Here is a 20,250-nt window from a genome sequence, read left to right on the forward strand (position 1 = left end):
CAGCCGTGGACTTGGCACAGTAGCTCTCAAGGAAGGAGACCATCTTTCTGCACAACATGCTGACCTAGTCACTGACCTGGCCACAGTGCCCAGCAAGATCCTCTGGGCCAGGGAGGCCGCTGGTACCAACCTAGATGTGAGTAAGGTGGCCCCAGCCCCGCCCCTGCCATCAGATTACCCACCTGCCTGGCACCCTGGAATTGGCCCCGTGTCCTGAAGGAAGTGAGGAAGTGAGGGAGTGTTCCATGTGGCATCCTGAGAGGGATACATCCATCCTCAACATGACTGGAGCTCCAGCCTAGTAAACCAAGGGGGTGAGGAAAGATGGGCAGCAGGGGATGCAGATCAAGTAAGGCCTTATAGGTGAACGAATAAACAAATGTGGTACATCTACACAGTGGAATACTACTCAGCGATACAAACGATCTGTTGCTAATCACAACGTGGATTATCTGGAGCGGAAGAAGCCAAACAGGAGTACATGCTAGAATCATGCATGAATATTAAAAGAATTTGAACTGAGCATTAACAGACTTAATAACTAGAATGTCAAAGAATAAAACAGAATACTTGACTACAGAATATTGTTGATAACCAGAAGTACTCAGTGGCAGACACTGAGATAATCATAAAAAAATGAATTGCAGAAGACCATTAACAAATTAACCAAGGAGCTGGTGGCTGAATAACAGCAATTGTGGAATGAGGAGATAAAATATGCCAGAGGCAAAGAAATGGTATGTCATATCATTTCCAGTGTTCAAGGTCTATCTCAAGAATGCAGTGGGTAGAAATAATTGGCTAAAGAGGTCTTTTTTTAAAAAGGAAAGAAAGAAATGGAAATGAACGGAGACCTCCAACTCTCACATGGAGCATAGACTCTGCTAGTAGCAAAGACAAGTCACACTGTAGAACTTCACTGTTTATGAAGAAAGCCCCTTCACAGGCATTATCTCGCTTGTCTCTCACAATCCTGTGAGGCAGGCAGCATCAGGGTTGTTATTGCCTCTTACAGAAGAGGAAACTGGCATGAGGGGCAATCAGGATAGTTTTTAGATGGCTCTGAGATATGCAGGAAGGAGAATGCTGGCCCTTTTTCCTTCCCCGTGCTCATCTCTGCAAAATCATTTCTTCATTCAACTCAATGAATACCTCTGATAGGTGGGGCACTCTCTTCTAGGCCTCAGGAGCACAACACACAGCTCCTGGGCGTCATCCTTCCTTTTGCATTGGTCGCTCATCCTATCTGTGGACCATGACCCAGAATGGACTTGCTCCATTCCTCTCTGGTTCGAGCAGGAACCTCAGGCCAACTTTTGCATTTTGCTCCAGAAACTTTGTTGTTTCCCTGTTGGTCATTTCCTGGAATGCACTGATCTGTGCCAGGAATACAACATGCTTTTATACACTGGAGGCATAGACTCAGACCCAAACTGCAATCATGCCTTAATTCTGACCTAATTTTAAAATATGTCTCAGGCAAGTCACACTGTTCCCTGTGCATGCCACTCTGGGAGCAGGGATGCCACATACGGTTTCTCTTGAAGCAAGAAATAGGGCCAAACTCTAGGGCATTTTGAATCAACCCCCATTCTTCTCATTACTTTTCCTTTATCTATGTCTTTTCATCTGATGCCTCCACCTTTTGGGGTATGTGTCTGAGGGGCAGGAATATGTACTAGATATATGTAGGGCAGTCCCACCAACTCTACATTCTTAAACCCTATCAGTTCTTGTTCTGCAGGCAAACATATTCTTCTATTGACTGTAGTGAGAACTGTGTATCCTAAAAAGTTACATCCAAGTTCAAATCCCTGGTACTTGTAAATGTGACCTCACTTGAAAAAAGGGTCTTTGTAGATGTAATTAAGGTAAGATCTTGAGATGAGATCACCCTCGATTAGGGTGGGCCCTAAATCCAATGACATGAATTTGGTGTCTAATGGCGTCCTTATAAGACATGAAAGAATACACTGACACAGAGGAGAACACCATGTGAAGACAGAGGCAGATAATGAACTTAAATTGCAAAAAGCTAAAGAACACCAATGTCTGCAGGTAGCCACTGGAGAAAGGAGAAAGGCATGGAATGAATTCTCTCTGAGCCTCCAGAAGGAACCAACCCTGCTGACATCTTGATTTCAGACTTCTGGACTCTAGAACTGTGAGAGAATAAATTTCTGTTGTTTTAAGCCACCAGGCTTGTAGTAATTTGTTATGGCAGCCCAAGGAACAAATACACAGACCCAATTTGCTTTTCCCCTTTGAGCAAGGACTTCCATGTTCAACTCGACCTGAGAGTGCAGCCTTCACTCCCTTCCCCTGGGACCTTTGGCAACAGTTCGCAGATGGCTGTATAATGACCACAGACACCTGTGAGTGTCCACCCAGCAGGTGTCTGTTCACCAGCAGAAGAGACCAGAGGCACCTTGTGAGGTGCTAGGCTCTGGAGTTTCAGGAGTGGGATCAATGTCTTCATCCATATCAGATCTGTCTGCTCCGATCTCAGCCCTTTCTTCCTGCCTGATCCAAAGGCTGTTTTCTAGCTGCTCTTCAGCAATTTCTAGCTCTTCCTCTGTTTGTAGAATGGCCACAGTTTCCCGGGGCAAGTTTGAGGAATATAGCCCAAATTTGGCTTTACAACCAAACATTGCTTCATATGGACTCTGCTGCAAGGAAATGTTGAAGGACTGATTCTTCACCATCTGCATGAATCGTAGGCCTTCAGCCCAGTGACATGAGTGGTTACTCTGCACCCAGGCACTTATCATGTTCTTTACATCATGGCTTGCTCGTTCTAGGGAGGCCTGGCCTTGGCCAGGATGGTACTTACCAGGGACAATCTTTAGGTCTGGCCATACCTCATTGAGCTCATTTACAACCTGGTCTGTGAACTCTATGCCACTGTCAGATTCTAATACGCTGGGTGTACCAAGAATTGTGAAAATATCCAACAAGACACTGACTACCTCATGGGCCTGTTTGGTTTTTAATGGCCGCAAAATAATAAACTTGGTCAAGTGGTCCTGGTAATATAAAATAAACTTGAACTCGCCATCGGCATTTGACTGCATGTCAAGTATTTCAACTTGGCATTTGGAGTCCACGTCCTTAATAGTCATGGGCTTGGGTGCAAGGCCTCTCTTGGGTACTGGGTTCTTCTGGTGACACTGTTTACACAGAGTCAGATATAAGACAATGACTTCTTTGGTGACATTTCCATATTTCCCTTGCAGTTCCTTGAGCATGCGAGTCCGCCCACCATGTCCAATACTGAGATGTGTATCGTGAAGAATATCAAACAACTCTTCTTTATGTACATAATACCGTATTCGAACTCGTTCTCCATGAGTAGCCTCTACCAGTTTCTCTGTGCCCTGTACAGAAATCACATCGTATTTTGCTGCACGGCGATAATCACGGGATGACTTCTTCCCCTTTTCCTTAGCTTCTTTAACTTCCTTTATTGTTTGAAAGTACTTTTCTTTGGAAAATACCTTGCTGTTGTAACTTTTGCTTTCTACCAACTTTGTTACGCTTGTAAGAAACTTCTCTCTCATGTCACTTATCTCCATTTCCATTTCACTTGTATTTGAAACACCAGGTGGAACAATTCCAGCTCTCTGTGGCATCATGGAGAATTGCAAGAAAGATCCTAAAAGGGAGAAAGAAAACAGAACAAAGTTAAATTTGCTGATACTCCATCTAGAAGACTTTTCCTCCAAAGTTCCTCATTAATTCTTTCACCTGATTTTTGAAGACTATTATGTGGAAGAAAGAAATAGAGTAATATTTTAAAGCAACTAGAAAGCCAACTAGGACCACTGAAAGCATGAGCATATCAACAGAATTTGAAATCAGTAAGATCATAAATATGTAGTAATTTTAGACTTTAGACAAATAGAATAAATAATGAAAACATTAGCTTATACAGTAAAACTTAATTACTTTATTAACTGAATAGGAGAAAGGATAAATGGAAATCTCTATGGCAGTATGCTAATAATATCTTACCTTCAGAACATTTTAAACAATCAATTTCTTATGGCTGAAGAGTCTGTCTTCATTTTAGGAGAATCAAGAAATCAGTGGGGATGTTTTTAAATTGACAGTTTTCCCCTGACAGTGTACATAGGATTAATAAAGGAAGATTCTGAGTCCTTACCCTGTGGGATCATATTCTCATAACTGTCCAGCATTGTGTCTCTGTAGCAGTCCTTCTGAGAGGCTTCGAAGTACTTCCAGTCTTTGGTCATATCCTCAAATGTCGCTGCCTCCTGAAACAACACTGGCTGTTGCCACAGGGACCATTCTGTTTTGGGGCCTGGGCTAAGGAGTAGCTTCCGCAGGACTGGGGAAGAGACAGTGGAGGGTGCCAGGGATGAAGGTGTGCCAGGACAAGTGACTCTGAGAGTCAGTCATCTGAATATTATATGGAAGAAGTTAGGAAAAGGTCTCATATCCAACAAGATGAGTCCAGTTTCGTGGGTGAAGGAAAGGGGGTTTTGCCTTCCTGGGAGGTCTCTAAGCTTGGCCTGTTTTGCCACTGCCTGAGCTGGAGCCCACATATTTCCAGAATGAAGCAGAGTCCAAGTGAACCTGAGTACTCCAAGGCCAGGAGACACTTTCAGGTATAGTTTTGATGGTTCCAAACAGAGGCAGCAGGAACTACTTCTGAAAATGGAAATATCATGCCTATCAGATTACTGTGCCAAAAAGAGATACCCCAAATGGAGTCCACACACCACAAAGATTGGAGAATTCCTCAGGAAGAGAACTTGATACTCAGGTGTCCAAACCAGGATTCCTTAGTTAGAACAACCCCAACATATAGGACAGTGGTGAGGCCAGGGGAAGAGTCCATATGATAATCACAGGAATTCCAACAAGCTTAGGACAACAAGGTTCCTGGGATCCCAGCCATCAGATGCAGAGCTGAGGGGCAGGGTAGAATCCTGAGAAGCAGAGAAAGATGGAAACTTACAAAAGCTCTGAGTAAGAGTCTCAGTTAAGTTGGGCCTGCTGCCGGGTCCTGAAGGTCCTCCACTAAAAAGACTTCAGATTCCCTTCCTTAGCACCACTCGTTAATCATGGAACATTCCTAATTCTAAGACACCACTAATTGTAAAGCCTTGACTTAATGATAACTTTCATGTGAAAAGAAAAACAGAACCTATACTAAATGAATGTATTGATAAGATACATCCAAATTAAAAAATGTAAAAAAATATCCACTTCAGAATCGAAGAAATTGCACATTTACAAAATGCTCTTTACTCTAAGCCTGGGTTGAAGATACTCACTGCAAACTGACATTTTAAATGCTCTGAGAAGTCCTACAGTAAAGAAACTAGTTTAAGTTTGTTTCATCTACCAGTGCCATTCAACCATTGACATGGGACTTTGTTTCCATGAAATATCTATTAGCACCCTACAGACCTAGTGGCCCTCAGAAGAGACTTGAAACCACAATGTATTCAATGAGATCCAGGAAGAGCATCTTCCAGATTCCTCACTGAGACCAAGAATTCCCAGAAATTGAGTGCCTGCCATTTGAGGTACTTCAGGGAACTGCACAAGAAAGAAAAGCCTCATCTCCATTCTATAAAAAATGAAGAAGACAGGCTGGAAATAACTAATAATCAAACGATGTAAAACCTCAGTCTTCAATATGAGATATGGTCCTTACTACACCAAGAAATTCTAAAGCACAGCCCAGGGGCCATATTTGGCTAACAGACCTATCTTGGTTGGCCCATCCAGTGATTTTTTTGTGTCTGGAATGATTTACCTGTAAGATTGGGAGATTTCACATAAAAACCTACATTTCTGGCTTTCTTGAAAAATGGGACTATCTGGCCACACTGAAATATTGCTTCCTGGCAACAAATGGCTAGAGTGGAGAGGTAGCATCCTCCTTTAGATGGAGCCTGTACTCTCCTGTTTCCCACAGTCCCTAAGAGACTTACTAACTTATTCATCTTACCTGTCTACTCCTTAGATTTCTGCTTTCAATACATTTTCTAAAGCAACATGAAAGAAATGTGGCCCTACACAAATAGGCTTCCTGGTGTGATCTGGGCTGATGGGGTAACTGATAAACAAGCTTGGTTAGAGAAAACAGCCACATTTCCAAACCCATGTTTATTCCCTTCCTTACCCACCTGTGAGTCTTTGCTTTGGCTGTTCCCGACCAGGAGCATCCTTCTCTTGATCTTCCAAACCACAGCCAGCTCAAATCGGCTTCTTTCCTGGTGTATTCAACAACTCCAGCTGACGGTCATCTCTCCCTCCTCTGAACAGCCTGTACCACTCACTGGAGCACTTTGCATCTTTAGTCGACTGGTTCAGGTGTATAAAACCTAGAATGTAGGGGCTGGGGCTTCTACCTACCTGTATCACCTTGGGGAGGGCAATGAATAGAGCTGAGCACAAAAGATGTTCAAAGAACATTTGTCAAACACGTCACTTACATCATTAGCGAGGCAGTGCAGCGGTACGGTTGAGTCTAGGCTTGGGCATTCAATTTCTGACCCTACCATTTATTGTATGACTAAAGTAAAATTGCTGGGGCTTCAGACTCCTCATTTATAAAACGGGCAGAATACCGGTATCCATCACCATGCGTGCTATGAAGACTCAATGACAATGCGGATAAGGCCGTACGTGCAGCGTCCCTGCTCATTCCTCCAGGCCGGTTCAGGCGTCATCTCCTGTGTGCGGTCCTCCTACGCCGACCTCCGCAGACTCGGGCCCCCGCCTGGACCCCACCCACCCGGCCGCTCAGGGCTCGATGAATGAGCCAGCTGCGGGGTGGAGAAAAAGGCCGGGGGCCACCGAACCCAGGTCGTTTGGCAGGCGACCGAGGACTGCCGGGACGGTGGAAGGGGTGTGCCAGGACCCGCAGCGTAGGCCGCTCACCCCACCCCCGCCGGAAGCCGCCGCGCGCCGGCCGGAAGCCCCGCCCCTCCCGAGGGGCCGCCACAGACCGGAAGGAGCCCTTTAGTCTTCTGGATGTCGGATTGGGTCCTGCGAGGGCCGTGGACAGCCAGGAAAGCCCTGCAGACACCGCGGTTGGTGCCATTGCTGGGGCTATAACGGGGGCCGGCACATGTGTGACTTTGGGTAAGCAAATCACTTAACTCAGGGCCCTCTTATCCCATTCCCCATGGTTGCAAAGCCTTCACAATAAACGTCTCCTGCCTGGAAAGTGAACCGCCTTCATGCACTCCGCCTGTCTAGGAACTTAAAGTGAGGAATGGCAGGCGCGCACACACTGAGAACACTTTACACCGTATTACCTAATCCCTAGAGAACCTACAGTTTAGATTAGGTAACAGTTTAGATTTCTTATTGCAATGCAAAGATTTGTTAGGTTTTGGTCTGAGGGCACTCACCCAACACCAGTGCAGAAAAGATGGTAAAGGGGGCTATGCCAGCCCAGAGAACTGAGACTTCTCACTCTAGAGCAACATCTTGAAGCAGTGGTCTAGATGCTGCTGGAAAATCACAGCAGCTTAAGCAAGACTTTCTATCCAATGGCAGTACAAGTTTTTAATGCAACAATCTAAAAAAATATGTGGCATGTCCATATAGTAGTAGTCGTAGGAGGAAACAGGAAGAGACAGGTTCAAGAGAGGAAGTATTCCCAATTAGCTTTTCTTGCAGGCCTTAGTGAGCTCCGTCCTGCTTTGATGTACCCCCAAATGCTGCTGCCTGCTGTAAAACAAAACCCCCCACCATCTCTTCAATCCTGATTTCAGAAAATTCTTAGAAAAAAGCATCTATTAATTATTAAAGAAGTGATGCTCAAATGCAAAAGACCAAATCTACTTAAAAAGTATTTTTTTCATTAGTGGAATCAAGACACAAGATGAGGGAGGCCTGCCTTCAAACAGCAAATGTCACCCGAACTTCTCTTTCCAGATCCGAAGACTGACAAAGAATACACACTGATCCACTGAAAAAAGGTAGTGTCCCAAAGCACCACACAAAAAACAAAGGGTCTTCATCTTAGCAGTTTTTAATGAAAGCTGTATGTAAGATTACTTTATTCCTGCATCTTCTCAATTGTTTCTTCTTTATATTTGCCCTTTTCCTTTCCTACTTGGCGAGATTTGGCTTTCCGTTCAAGGATCTTTTTTCGGTCTTTGTCCAGTTTTAGCCTAGTGATAACCACCTACAGAAAAATAAAAAAAAACACTCCCAAGCTTTAAATAATTACCAATACAACACACAGAAAGATACAACATTCAATTCCCTTTCCTAAATCTGGGGTACTGGATGCCTAAATGTGAAATGATTATTTAACTTTTCTTTAGCCAGCAAATCAAACCTAGCTTAAATGTTTACTGATGCTCTTATCAACAAAAGAGAAAATCCAAGGTGCTATCAGTGCTCAAAACCTTTTAAATTATAATATAAAATCAGCTTCTTTTTTACTACAAAATATATCAACTATTCCACTCCTCTCATCCCACTTTAACAAGCTAACCAAGTCACAAATATTTCTGTTTCTAAAGTAACTTTAGAATTGTAAGAAAAATTAAATGCAATTAAATAAATGGAAATTAAAGTAGCCTCCACACATACTTCAACCCACACAACTTTTAATGAAGTGACAATAAGGATCTTATTTCAATGGATCTAATCCTAAAGACATCCAAATTCTGATAAATTTTAATCTTAGAAAGGCAGGTGAGGGAAGGAAGAAGGCACTAAATCAGTGCTGGAAATACAGCATTGTGACCAGACAAAAATCTCTGCTGTCATTCTAGAATGGTGTAGAAAACAAGGGAATGAATGTCAAACTTTGATAAAGAGAAAACAGGGCAATGTGGGGATGCTGAGGAGTAGGGGCTACTTTATACAGGGTGATCAGGCAAGGCCCTACTGATAAAGCTGCATTTGAACAGATACCAGAAGGGGCAAGCCATCTAGGCACAACTATCCCAAAGAGAAGTCAAAAGTCCAAAGGCAGGAGAATAGGTGTGTGTTTATAGGTGTGTTTCTCAAATTTGATTATGTGAAGAACCAACTGGAAGCCTTATTAAAACAGATCTCTAGGTCCCAACCCCCAATTCTGCTTCAGTACGCTCGGGAACCTAGGATTTGCAATTCTATCAAGTTGCCAGGTGATGTCTCTAACCAGAAGACATATTCTGAGTAGCACCATTGTTGAACACCAAGGAGACCAACAGACCAGAACACATAGAATGGAAAGAGTTGTCAGAGAAGTAGCTAGTGAGGGAAGATCAAGTAGGGTCTTATAGGCCACTGAAGGTAACAAGCAGACAGGATTCTAGATATAATGTGATAACAGTTAACAGGTCTTATTGACTGATGTGGGATATACGATCAATGATTCAAAAATGACATTTTTGGCCTAAGCAATTGGGAGGACAGAGTTGTCGTACACTGTGATAGTGGAAAACTGTGAGAAGAGGTTTCAAGGACAAAATCAGGAGTTTGAATATGTCATGTACTACTTAGATGTCCAAGTTGCAATACACAATTGGCAACTGAATATTGAGTCTGGAGTTCAGGGGAAGAAGTGTAGGTTGGAACCATGAGCTTCTAGATATCCAAAGTCCTAAGACTGGAATGAGATGAAGATGACTTCTGAGCCACCCAAAGATCAACTTGTCACATGCTGTACTAGTAACTACAAAAAGACTAAGTATTGGCCACTGGATTGGTGACCCTGACAACAGCTGATCTAGAGGTGGGAGGCAAAAATATGACTACAGTAGGTTAAACAATGGAAAATTCCTTGCTCTTAGGAGATACATACTGAAACACTTAGAGATGAAGTGTTATGACACTTCTAATTCATTGGGTGGGGGGGAAGAGGAGTAAGGAAAATGTGGCAAAATCTTAATAGAGAATTCTAGGTGACATATGCAGGTGTTTTACTAAACTATAGCCTTTCAACTTTTTTGTAGTTTAAAATTAGATTTATGGCACCTACATAAGACCTAAACCACCGCCCCCCCCAACCCACAATATTTGAACATTCACTACGTTTATACTAAACATACATCTTTTTAAAAACTTGGAAGATAGAAATTAGAGACAGCAACAAATCAAGAGGCCATAATATGTGTGCTAATTGCCAATAATTACAATTTTAGAAAAATTAACATAAAATCCAGGGTAAGTATCTGCTGCTATGAGAATCAGACCATATTTTCTATTTTCGCTTAGACATATTCACTACCCATGAGATCTTAACCTCTGGGCTTCAGCTTTTTTCCCACCTCTAAATGGTTTAATATCTATACTTCACAGGTTTGTATGGCTGCCTTACTGCTTACTCAATTCTGCTGACTACACAAAAGCAAACAGGGCTAAAGTTGCATTTTAACTTACAATTATCCTATTTCCCTAGATGTTAAGACCTGTTAATTATTAGATTGTTGATATACTACCTTACTAACAGCTTTTGAGGAAAAGGTACACTAAATATACATAATGACTGGTAAAGATACTTTGATTTCAGAAATATTTTAAGCGATATTAGAATTTTCAATACAAATAAAGTATTTGTTTTAAGACGTGGTTTCTAGTACATCTAACATCAGGGACTATTTCTGTGAAATTGCTCTGTAAACAATCACATTTGCCAACAGTAATTGCTATAATTTCCTTCTCTCTTAAGCATTCTCAAAAATACCTACCTTGCTGGGGTGAATGCCCACATGAACAGTTGTGCCATTAGCCTTTTCCCGCTGCACCCGTTCAATGTAGATGACATATTTCTTCCTGTAAACCTGGACTACTTTGCCAATTTGCTGACCTTTATAGTGTCCTCGCACAACCTAAATGCAAATTCAAAAACAACAGAAATATGCGGATAAAAAATTAACCTTGAAAATCAGTAAAACTGTAAATCATGTTTAGGACTTTTCAATTTCAAAAGACTTAGCGATGGAGAGAAATGTGCCAGTAATTCTATCCCTGGGTTTAATTAACCTATAAAAAATAAACCATGCCCCCATGTTATTTACAGTGTTCAATAGTGCATCCAACCTGATGGGTCTACCAGCAGTGGCAGGCTTGGTAAAAGTTAAAAAGGAGTCCACTTCAGCTTTTTGTAAGAAGTTGACAAGGAATTTGATACTCTATCTCAAAAGGAGCAATGTGTCACAAGTATTTAATCGATAACCCATTTTAAATGCCCAACCCAGTGCTGAGTGGGCAGTAACAAATACTTTTTTTTTAAAGATGACCGGTAAGGGGCTCTTAACCCTTGACTTGATGTTGTCAGCACCACGCTCACCGAGTGAGATAACTGGCCATCCCTATATGGGATCCGAACCCGTGGCCTTGGTGTTATCAGCACCACACTCTCCTGAGTGAGCCACGGGCTGGCACCAGTAACAAATACTTAATGTAACAAACCAATTCTTTCCCAAAGTTTAACTAAGTTTCCTATCCAGGAATCCTAGCAGTTCTCAGCGTGTCAGGAAGCAACCCAAAGTGCTTTCGAACAGATGTTTCTTTACAGTTTCTGACCTTCCTGCATTGGTATTTCTTGAAAACGAAGACAGCCTCCAAAGTCTTCTGGCAGTTTTAGCACTAGTAGAGCAGGGACAATGGCTGTTCTCAACCCATACTGCTCCTATTTGGGAACTATTTTCATTTTATTTAAATGGGCATTAGCTGCACGAAATAATACTGACACTGTGCAAGTCGCTTTAGAGACTCCCTGAATTCTTTAATCACTAACTGCAGGTTACACTTAAGAAACTCAATCATGTGAAACTATGGTTCAGTTGAAGCTTCTCAATCTAGATTCTGAGCAATTCTGTTCACTGGTCCTCAAATGCCTCTTCAATGACAAAACATACTGAGAAAAGGATAATACCAAAGTAATGTTCTGATCCCCTGTCTTGCTCTTTCATTTAATAATGGCTGATGCTTGGGAAAATTGGTCCCTGGCTCGTCATCTTGCAATCCTCTGTTCTGGGAGCAAATGTCTTGGAAGCATCTCTCCGAATGCAATCCCTCTTCTAAGCTAAGTGTGTGGGATTATCCATCAAGACAACCTGAACAAGTAGGCATAAGTACCTGAACTTCATCATCTTTTCGAATGGGCATGGATCGAACATTGTACTTTTGTCTCAGCTCTTTGGAAAGAGGGGAAGACATAATCTTCCTGCGAATGTGGGAAGGTGCATTGAAATGCCTTTTACGGTTCTTGCTTCGGTCAGAAGTCACAAAGGGATTGAACTTCATTTTGGCTAAATAAAAAGTTAAAAAGACCGTTAAATGACCAAAATCCCATTCAGTTTTCAGACAAGTAACAGCAACAATTTCATCTTCAAAGTTTAGAATGATCACAGAACTCATGCTGTGTAACTCCAACAAAAACTGATTTAATTGAATGGCCTATCAACCGAGGCTTGAAATTTTAAAATTCTTGCTTAACTGCCATGTTTTCCACATTTGTTTATGCAGTAAAGATTTTCCCTTTAATAACACTTGTTTTGGTTACAAAACCTTTGTCTACAGTCTCCAAACTCTTTAGTACTGTACTGCATGAGAAAGTTAAGACTGGATTTACAAATATCTCCGCTGAAATAGGGCAAAGCAGACCAACTCAATTCTTCAAATATAGCATCACGTTTTAGAAGGACCAACCAACGCTCATCTTTTATGAACTTTAGTGGAGCCACATTTAGCTTCTCTACAATGAATGACAGGACCCCCAACCCGAATCTGGAAAATCCTGCACAGATCTCGGATCTTCCCAATGCGCGAGCGCGGCCTCGTAGTACCGTGAAGGCTTTACCGAGAACAGCAATTTTAAAACCATTCCCTAAGAAATTACACTGCTCAGATTTTACTCTATCCCCACAGGCTCCGCCCCCTCCAGCTCCGGTTTCCGAGTCCCCCAGATCCCAGGCTCCTCCTGTCTCCAGCCCGGCGGCCCTTGAGCTAGGCAGAAAACAGGTCGAAACCATCCCGACCCCACTCCCTGGCTGCCACTCGGCTGGCGGGAGAGTCTGGGGGTTCCCGGGGTCGAAAGCCACCGTGGCCATGAACGGATGGCTGCGGATTACACACACTTCCCCGGCGAATCCTCACCCGCTGCGTCCTCAGCGATCGCTGCAAAAGGGAAGAGAACTACCCGCTCCTTCCGGTTCTGTAAGTTCACGAGCGATCTCGCGAGACCGATGTCTCGAAGTGAGAGGAGCGCAGAGTTTGAACAAGAGGAGGAAATAGGAGGAAAAATGATGACTACTGTTCTCTGGTGGCGCGGAGGGGAACTACGAGGGACTGCAAAACTCGCTCCTTCAGGTCCTAGTGTCTCTCTAAGAGGACTGGCTGCGAAGTGTCGTCCCCGGGAGAGTGGCGAGCCTGCTCAGGGTCCGACTGCCCCGGAGGGTGACTGAGGAGAGACCGGCCGCAGGGCACCCGCACCTTCATTCCTGGGTGCAGGTCCGCGGGCGCCCCTTCGCATGGAAAGGGCGTACTTTTGGCCGCCGGGTAGCGCGGGGACCCCGGCCGGGCCTGCGGCGTGGGCGTGGCAAGCGTGCAGATCTTTTAACGAGCTCCAGGGTGGCGCCGAGGGTGCTGGTCCAGACCACACTGTGAAGGAGCCGGGCGGCTTTCAGTGCAGAGAGGTGTGCCTCTTTCTGAATTTTCTGCCCGTTCTCATTCAGTGCAGGGTCGGACGGAAAGGGGAAGGGGCGCGCTCCGTGCAAATGGACCCTGAGGCCGCCGCAGTGCAGCGTGCCCGGCAGGGCTTCGGTTTCTGTTGAGTGAATAATGCAGGTGTCATACTGACAGACGACATGCAGTCTCCACCATTAACTCCTTTAATGTTCAAAATAGCCCTGTTGATGCTGGTATGTTATTGTTCCCATTTCACAGATGAGGCAACTGAGTCACAGAGAAGTCAGGAACTTGTGCAAGGCTGTACAGATCCCACAGGTTATAGCTGAACCCTTGCAGCTAGCTGGTTGGCCCTTTATGGTAACTCTGTAGACGGCCTCAATTCGCAGGAACCCACTGGGTCAAGTCTAAGAGTGAGAAGCCATTTCCTCCGGGGCTCGGAGTAGAGTCAGGAAAGAACATGTGTTTTCAGGATTTAAAAATAGTCGTGTTTTTAAATATGCTGTGAAGGAAATAGCCCCGGATTTTATTTGTAATTGAAAAATTCAGTGAGATTTCCTCGGCTGCAACTCTTCAGCAAACATTTATGGATTGTCTTTCATGGGCCAACCCTATTCTAGACACCAGAGCTACAAAAGAAGTCAAAGTTTGTGCTTGTTGGAAGCGCATTGTCTAAAAGGAGAGATGGACAACGGAGTCAGCCACCTCAGGGCCACAGGAAAAGTGTGCGCTGAGCCGGCCGCCCTTGGGTGCTTCTTGCTTCGGGAGCAGGAGAGAGCTGTGGGGTCAGGAAAGACTCCTGGGGTGAGGTCACCCTTGACTGAGCTTTGACGAATCTTAAAGTTAGCTCCGGGAGGCAGTGGGAATAGCTGGAGGGAAGGCGGGAGGTGTGCAGCAGCTGACTCCTTGTTTCTGGGAACCAGGTCCTGGTCTTCAACCAGGCTGAAGAGAGAGCCGTTCAGAGGGAAGCCCGGGGGCTCTGGGGCTGGCTAAGGTTGGTTCATGCTGAGAGCCCCGGGGAGCTGCCCAGGCCTCCTGCCTTTCTTCTGGTCTTTCCACAGCCTCACCCCTTTGTCTTAAGGAAGAACTTCTCTAGTCTCCCTAACTCCCTCCTCTTCTTCAGGCCTCCCCGTCGTCTTCCTTTCTTCTCACAAGGGCCTCTCCGTTTCCTTAGCTTCCACCATTCTCTGCCATTCCCTGCCCTCTCAGGCCTCCTCACCTCCCTTCCTCTGTCCAACACTGGTCACTACAATCAAACCTTCAGCCACTGTGTGGACAGCGTGAAGCTTGTCAGGCACAAATTGCACGCAGATGGTAGTTACTGGCAGCCTCATTTTGAAGTCTGTTTATCTCAACAAGTGTCTGCTGGGTGTTTTGGCTTCACCCTGCATGATCTTGTGGCAACCTCGTCCGACTGCCCTCTCTCCCCTCTCTTCCCTATGTTCCTCTTACTTGATTTGAAAAAGATCCTTTTATTCACTTTTTTTAATGTGGAAATATTTTTATTTCTCTCCTTTTTTCCTGATTAACCTATTTATTTTATTTTTTATTGGAACATAGTTATCAACATATCTGTGGGGTACAGCACTGAATATCAATACCTTTGTGCCATACGTGATGTTCAAATAATTAGGATAATTAGTATAGTCAATATTATACAATATTATCAGTTTTCATGGCCCTTTACCAATTCCTTCCTTAACCTCTCCTTTCCCACCTCTGGTAACCTCAGTTCTGTTGTTTTCTTTTGAAAGTTCAACGTATCATTGTGATTGCTGTATTTTTCTTTTTTAGCTCTCATTTATAAGTGAGGACATGTGGTATTTCTCTTTCTGTGCCTGGCTTGTTTCATTTAACATTATTTTCTCTAAGTTCATCCATGTTGCTGTGAATGTTAGTATTTCATTCTTTTTATAGTAGAGTAGTATTCCATTTCGTCTGATGATGGACATTTAGGTTGGTTCCAACGCTTGGCTATTGTAAATAAAGCTGCAATAAACATGGAAGTACAGGCATCCCTTTGACGTGATGATTTCCATTCCTTTGGGTATATACGCAGCATTGGGATTGCTGGATTGTATGGGCAAAGGAGCTGAATAGGCATTTCTCAAAGGAAGATGTACGAATGGCCAACAGACACATGAAAAAATGCTCACTATTACTCAGCATCACGGAAACACAAATCAAAACCACACTGAGATATCATCTCACCCCAGTTAGACTGGCTATTATCAAAAAGACAGAGAAAACAAATGCCAGCAAGGATGTAGAGAAATGGGAACACTCCTATACTGTTGATGGGACTGTAAATTAGTGCAGCCATTATGGAAAACCAAATGGAGATTCCTCAAACAACTAAGGGTGGAACTACCATACAATCCAGCCAGCAGTGCTGTGGATCCCTGCCTGGTAGGCCTAGACTAGGTAAGTATATATTAGAGTTAAAGGTTACTATCATGATGGCAGGTGACAACGTGTGTGTGCGGGGGTTGGGAGGGTGCCTCTGGACAAGAGGAGGAAGAGATGAGCAACAGGGTTTACATTTAACCCCAGGCATCCATCCCACTGTCTATCCATCTTATCTCTTTTTCTGTCTATCTAATGATATCTTCCTGTAGTGCCCTGGCCCCAGGGTGATTGCTTAAAGCAAAATATTTTTATTTGAGAATGAAAAGGAAAGGTAGACAAGGGGGAATCAGAACAAGCACATTAAATCATGGGGTCCAGAGCAATCCACAGGGACTCAGGAACGCTGCGAATGTCAAACTTTTTACCTTCCTTCTTGGGTGCTTGTGAAGCAAGAGATGTCATACTCCAGCCAGACAAACCACCCCTGCTGAGCCACAGCTGACACTCTTGAGCCACAGGACAAGTGGTTTGGCAGCTCTCGAAGGTTCTTGGGGCGGTCTCCTCACCCGGCAACAAGTGTGTACACTGAAGATATCTTTAGCTTCTCATATAATTTTTCAATTCAGTTTTCAAATAACTAATACATTTACTTGGTACAAAAATCAAAAAGTATAAAAGGTAAAGTGAAAACCCTCCTTCCCGTTCCCTCATTTTCTCATCCCCTTCCACAGTTAATTACTTTTCTGTGGATCTTCCCAATTTCTTTCTCCATAAATAAGCAAATAGGAAAGTAAATTCTTATCCCCCTCTGTCTACAAATTATAGCGTTCAACAGCCAGTGCTCAGACCTTGTCTTTTCCCGTTTGCCACTGTGTCTTGGAGACTTTCCAGGTCAGTTCATAGAGTTCTTTCTTGCTCTTTTTATAGCTGCCTGATGTTCCCTGGACCTTACCTTATGTTCAATAACCAATCCCCTATTGATTAGCATTTAGGGTTTTTCTAATCCTTTGTTATTAGAAACAACACTGAAGTTATGTAACATTGTACGTACGACACTGCCCATCTCTGCAAGTGTATCTGTAGGATATGTTTCTGGAACAGTAATTGCTGGGTCAGAGTGGAAGTTTTGATAGACACTGTCAAATTTCCCTTGAGAGGGGTTTTACCAATATACATTCCCACCAACAATTCACCTGCTTCCCTCAGCCTCAGCAGCAATGTGGGTTAGGAAACTTCAGGGTTTGACAACCTAATAGGGAAAAAAGGGTATGCTGGCAGAATTTTGATTTGCATTTCCTTCACAAGTGTGGTTTAAAGCAATTTGCATTTATATTTTCAAACTGTCTTTTTCATCTAAAGGGAATTATCCTGAAAGTTCAAGTTCAGAACTTCCTACATGCATTGCATAGTCTCTGGAATCTTTGAGAAAATATATACCTTTATTTAAAAAATAGCTTTTGGCATTCTTTGCAAATAAAAGAAGCACCATCTATAAGACACTGCTGAACAAATACGAAAACACTGCAGGTGTTTTGAAGGAAACTTTTGGTATACACACAGAATCTGAAAAGACTAGAATCCGGTCCCCCAAAATTCATGGCACTGTTTCAAGCAGCCTGGCTGAGATTAAAACAGACTTTTTAGAGTCTGTAAATTTAACGTTATTTTTATTCCTATAATAAATATTTTTTCCCATGGATTCCACCTGTGTCCCCCCCCCCCCAATAGCTCCTATGCTCTTCTCTCATCTTGAAAAGATCATAAAGAAGCAACTAAGTGCTTTAAACCAGCCTTCTGTATGTCCCAAATATCCCCTGTATTGTGGACTTCATTCCCTAATGGTCTCCAAATGACCACCACTCCAGGCCTTTTGGAACTAGACAAGAGGCAGGGTGCTATTTCTTTTCCACAGTAGCAAAAGTTGCCTGGAGGGGTTATAGGTGTGGAGGGCTCAGCTGTTGGCACACCTGGGGGTGCAAACCACCACCTGTTTGAGAGACTAGCTGCAGGTTTTTGCTGTTTTCAATCTTAAGGCGTTGGTTGACTTATGGGTTTCAATAAACAGCCAATAGTTATCCCCAAATGACTCACTCCTCAGGCAAGACCCAATCCGAGGCTTCCTCTGGTGGCCTCATCAAGGAGTCCACTGTGCGGTCCCCAGGTAAAGAGGCTGGGCGAGCAGCTGACGGCACCTGGGTTTCAGCATTCGCTGAGACAGTAGCGACACTGACAAGCTCAGCTGTTTTCTTCCCCAACCCTGCTCACCCAGCCCAGCCTGGGAATCCACCTTGGAAACTGGCCCGGCTGGTGTAGCCTCTAATGAGTGGTTGGGTCATGAGGCTGGGAGGGAGGCGGGGGCCCCCGGGGTAATTTGCCCACATAGCTCTCTGCTGACTCAAGTCTCACCTGTCCGGCTTCCCCTCCATTCCCTCCCTGCCTTCCAGTCCATCCTTGAGAACCCCAAGACTCAAAATTTGGGCCACTCCTTGGCCTTGCAGGGGTCGGGAGATCTCTAGCTCTCTTTGTGGGCCCTCTGCTGGCCTCAGCCTCCATTAACAAACCCCTGTTTCCTGATGTGGCTTCAGCTCTCTAGAAAGATCCTTTCCTGTTACTTCCCCCAGAAATCCTGGGCCACAGCCTCTGAGATCAGCTTCTCCCTCAGGAAAGACCTTCTAGGCTGGGCAGTTGGAGGCAGAGAGGACTTGGGAGCGGGATGCTGTGAGGGTTGTGGATGAGTGCCCAGACTCTTGGAAACCTGTGCTTTGGTTCCTGCACCAACTCTTCTGCCTGTTCCTGAGGGCCAGCTAGAGAATCCCAGGCAGGATCCAGTGGGACGTATGCCAGCAGAGCTCCCTTGTCCCTGGAGAGGCCCACCTGGCTTTGGGTAGGTCACACCTGAAGGTGAGGTCTGCACCTCATAGAAGGGCAGTGACCACCCCTCTTCCCAGACTGCTCAGTTCCAGCTAGAGGAAGGGGAAGTGTCTGCTGAGGGTACATGTGCGGAGTCAGCTTCTCAGCTCAGCTCTAGCCTCAGAGGTGGCCAGTCCCCGGCCTCCCTGTCATGCCTAAGTCCCTGCTGGGACTGGGAGCTGAAGGTGGGGAGAAAGCCATCGTACTTCCAATCCAGCTCCACCCCAACATCCTCTCTCTGCCCAGGTCCTCCCCTGTCCAGCCTACCTGCCCACTCCTCAGACCTGAGTTGGATCAGGTCTGCACCAGGGCCCTGGGCCCCCTCCCAAGCCATGTCTGGCAGGGCTATGGGGCAGGGCAGCTCCCAGAATAGCTCTCAGGCCAGGCTTGGCTCAGTGGCCCCTCCAGGTGCCACCACTCATCCCTGCTTCCTCACCAGCAGCACCCAGGGCAAGATGGCAGCCACCACGGCCACCACGGCAATGAGGGTGATGAGCAGGAGGGCCCGTGACCGGCAGCAGAATGAGCGGCTGGAGCTGGGTGCCGGGGATGCCTCTGAGAGCTCTGCCAGGCTGCGCCGCGGCAGGACGCTGTCCTGCTCCCCCAGGGGCATCCCATGGCGACTGATGATGAAGATCTGCGACTCCCGGGGCAGGCTGGGCAGCAGGTCCAAGGGGAGCTGGGCATTCTGACTCGGGCTGCCCGGCAGCCGTGCCTGGCTCAGGGATGGTCTCCAGACTGGCTGGGAGATGGCCAGGGGGTTTGTGTGGCTCAGACTGTCTGATGGTGGCATGGAGGGCAGGCCCATGGGCACAGCCAGAGTCTGGGAGCTCTTGTCAAGCATGGAGGGCCAGCGGGAGCTCTTTTTGCTGAGGAAGGTGACGTAGCGGCAGATAGGGCAGACGATGGTCCTCTGGACCTGCCCGTCCACTCGGGTGGACAGCAGGTACTTGACCAGGCAGTCATGGCAGAACACGTGGCCACAGCTCAGCATCCGGCTGGCGCCCTCCAAGTCCCGGAACTTCTCGTAGCACACGGGGCACTCGCTGCCTGAGCTGTCCTTGCTCTCCCCTTCTGACATTGCCACTTGGAGAAGGCAGGGCTTAGCTGCAGGAGGAAAGGACTGTGAACGTCCAGGCCTGTCTTCCCTCCCTCCCCCATCCTCACTCCCGCCTACACCTCTGCCTCCGCTGCCTGCTCGATCCCCTCTCCTCGTCTCTGCCTCTTCTTTCTTCCCTCTTCTGCTGCTGCTCCTCAGTGGCCTACCTGAGCCAAACCTGAGACCTAGAGCCTAAGACCCTGAGGAGGAGATGAGTGGGTACTTCTGGAAGGGGGATCGGGAGACAGATAACAGGAGGTCACAGCCAT

The 20,250-nt window shown here is 45.4% G+C and overlaps 3 protein-coding genes across 7 annotated transcripts; all 3 read right to left on the reverse strand.

The window, feature by feature from the left end:
- Positions 1–1,376: 1,376 nt before the first annotated feature.
- KRBA2 (KRAB-A domain containing 2) lies at positions 1,377–6,895 on the reverse strand. Of its 5 annotated transcripts, none has more exons than XM_063111457.1 (4): positions 6,474–6,895; positions 6,165–6,342; positions 4,166–4,277; positions 1,377–3,655 (listed from the first exon to the last, which is right to left on the reverse strand). In XM_063111457.1, exons 2-4 carry the CDS (start codon positions 6,201–6,203, stop codon positions 2,403–2,405), a joined length of 1,404 nt encoding a protein of 467 aa, XP_062967527.1. In that variant the 5' UTR covers positions 6,204–6,342; positions 6,474–6,895; the 3' UTR covers positions 1,377–2,402. The 5 variants fall into 5 exon arrangements, with proteins under 5 accessions (XP_062967527.1, XP_062967526.1, XP_062967525.1 ...); XM_063111456.1 differs by having other exon boundaries at positions 6,165–6,362; XM_063111455.1 differs by having other exon boundaries at positions 6,165–6,895.
- A 1,112-nt stretch (positions 6,896–8,007) lies between these two features.
- RPL26 (ribosomal protein L26) lies at positions 8,008–13,175 on the reverse strand. The gene is made up of 4 exons (XM_063111025.1): positions 13,093–13,175; positions 12,073–12,245; positions 10,680–10,820; positions 8,008–8,179 (listed from the first exon to the last, which is right to left on the reverse strand). The coding sequence occupies exons 2-4, from the start codon at positions 12,238–12,240 to the stop codon at positions 8,051–8,053; spliced, it is 438 nt and encodes a 145-aa protein (XP_062967095.1). The 5' UTR covers positions 12,241–12,245; positions 13,093–13,175; the 3' UTR covers positions 8,008–8,050.
- Positions 13,176–19,300: 6,125 nt separating this feature from the next.
- Positions 19,301–19,963, reverse strand: RNF222 (ring finger protein 222). The gene has a single exon (XM_063109840.1). The coding sequence runs from the start codon at positions 19,961–19,963 to the stop codon at positions 19,301–19,303; it is 663 nt and encodes a 220-aa protein (XP_062965910.1).
- Positions 19,964–20,250: the final 287 nt, after the last annotated feature.

The sequence above is a fragment of the Cynocephalus volans genome, chromosome 10, assembly GCF_027409185.1.
Source record: "Cynocephalus volans isolate mCynVol1 chromosome 10, mCynVol1.pri, whole genome shotgun sequence".
In the NCBI taxonomy this organism is placed as follows: domain Eukaryota; kingdom Metazoa; phylum Chordata; class Mammalia; order Dermoptera; family Cynocephalidae; genus Cynocephalus; species Cynocephalus volans.

What these genes read in the sequence shown, in the direction of transcription:
- KRBA2 (XM_063111457.1), bottom strand. Translation starts at nt 6,203, where the DNA reads ATGCTCCTGGTCGGGAACAGCCAAAGCAAAGACTCACAG. An exon ending in GCCAAAGCAAAGACTCACAG is followed by an intron (nt 4,278 to 6,164) that starts GTGGGTAAGGAA and finishes GTGTTGTTTCAG; the next exon opens with GAGGCAGCGACATTTGAGGA. An exon ending in TGAGAATATGATCCCACAGG is followed by an intron (nt 3,656 to 4,165) that starts GTAAGGACTCAG and finishes TCTCCCTTTTAG; the next exon opens with GATCTTTCTTGCAATTCTCC.
- RPL26 (XM_063111025.1), bottom strand. Translation starts at nt 12,240, where the DNA reads ATGAAGTTCAATCCCTTTGTGACTTCTGACCGAAGCAAGAACCGTAAA. An exon ending in GAAAAGATGATGAAGTTCAG is followed by an intron (nt 10,821 to 12,072) that starts GTACTTATGCCT and finishes ATTTGCATTTAG; the next exon opens with GTTGTGCGAGGACACTATAA. An exon ending in TGGGCATTCACCCCAGCAAG is followed by an intron (nt 8,180 to 10,679) that starts GTAGGTATTTTT and finishes ATTTTTCTGTAG; the next exon opens with GTGGTTATCACTAGGCTAAA.
- RNF222 (XM_063109840.1), bottom strand. Translation starts at nt 19,963, where the DNA reads ATGTCAGAAGGGGAGAGCAAGGACAGCTCAGGCAGCGAGTGCCCCGTG.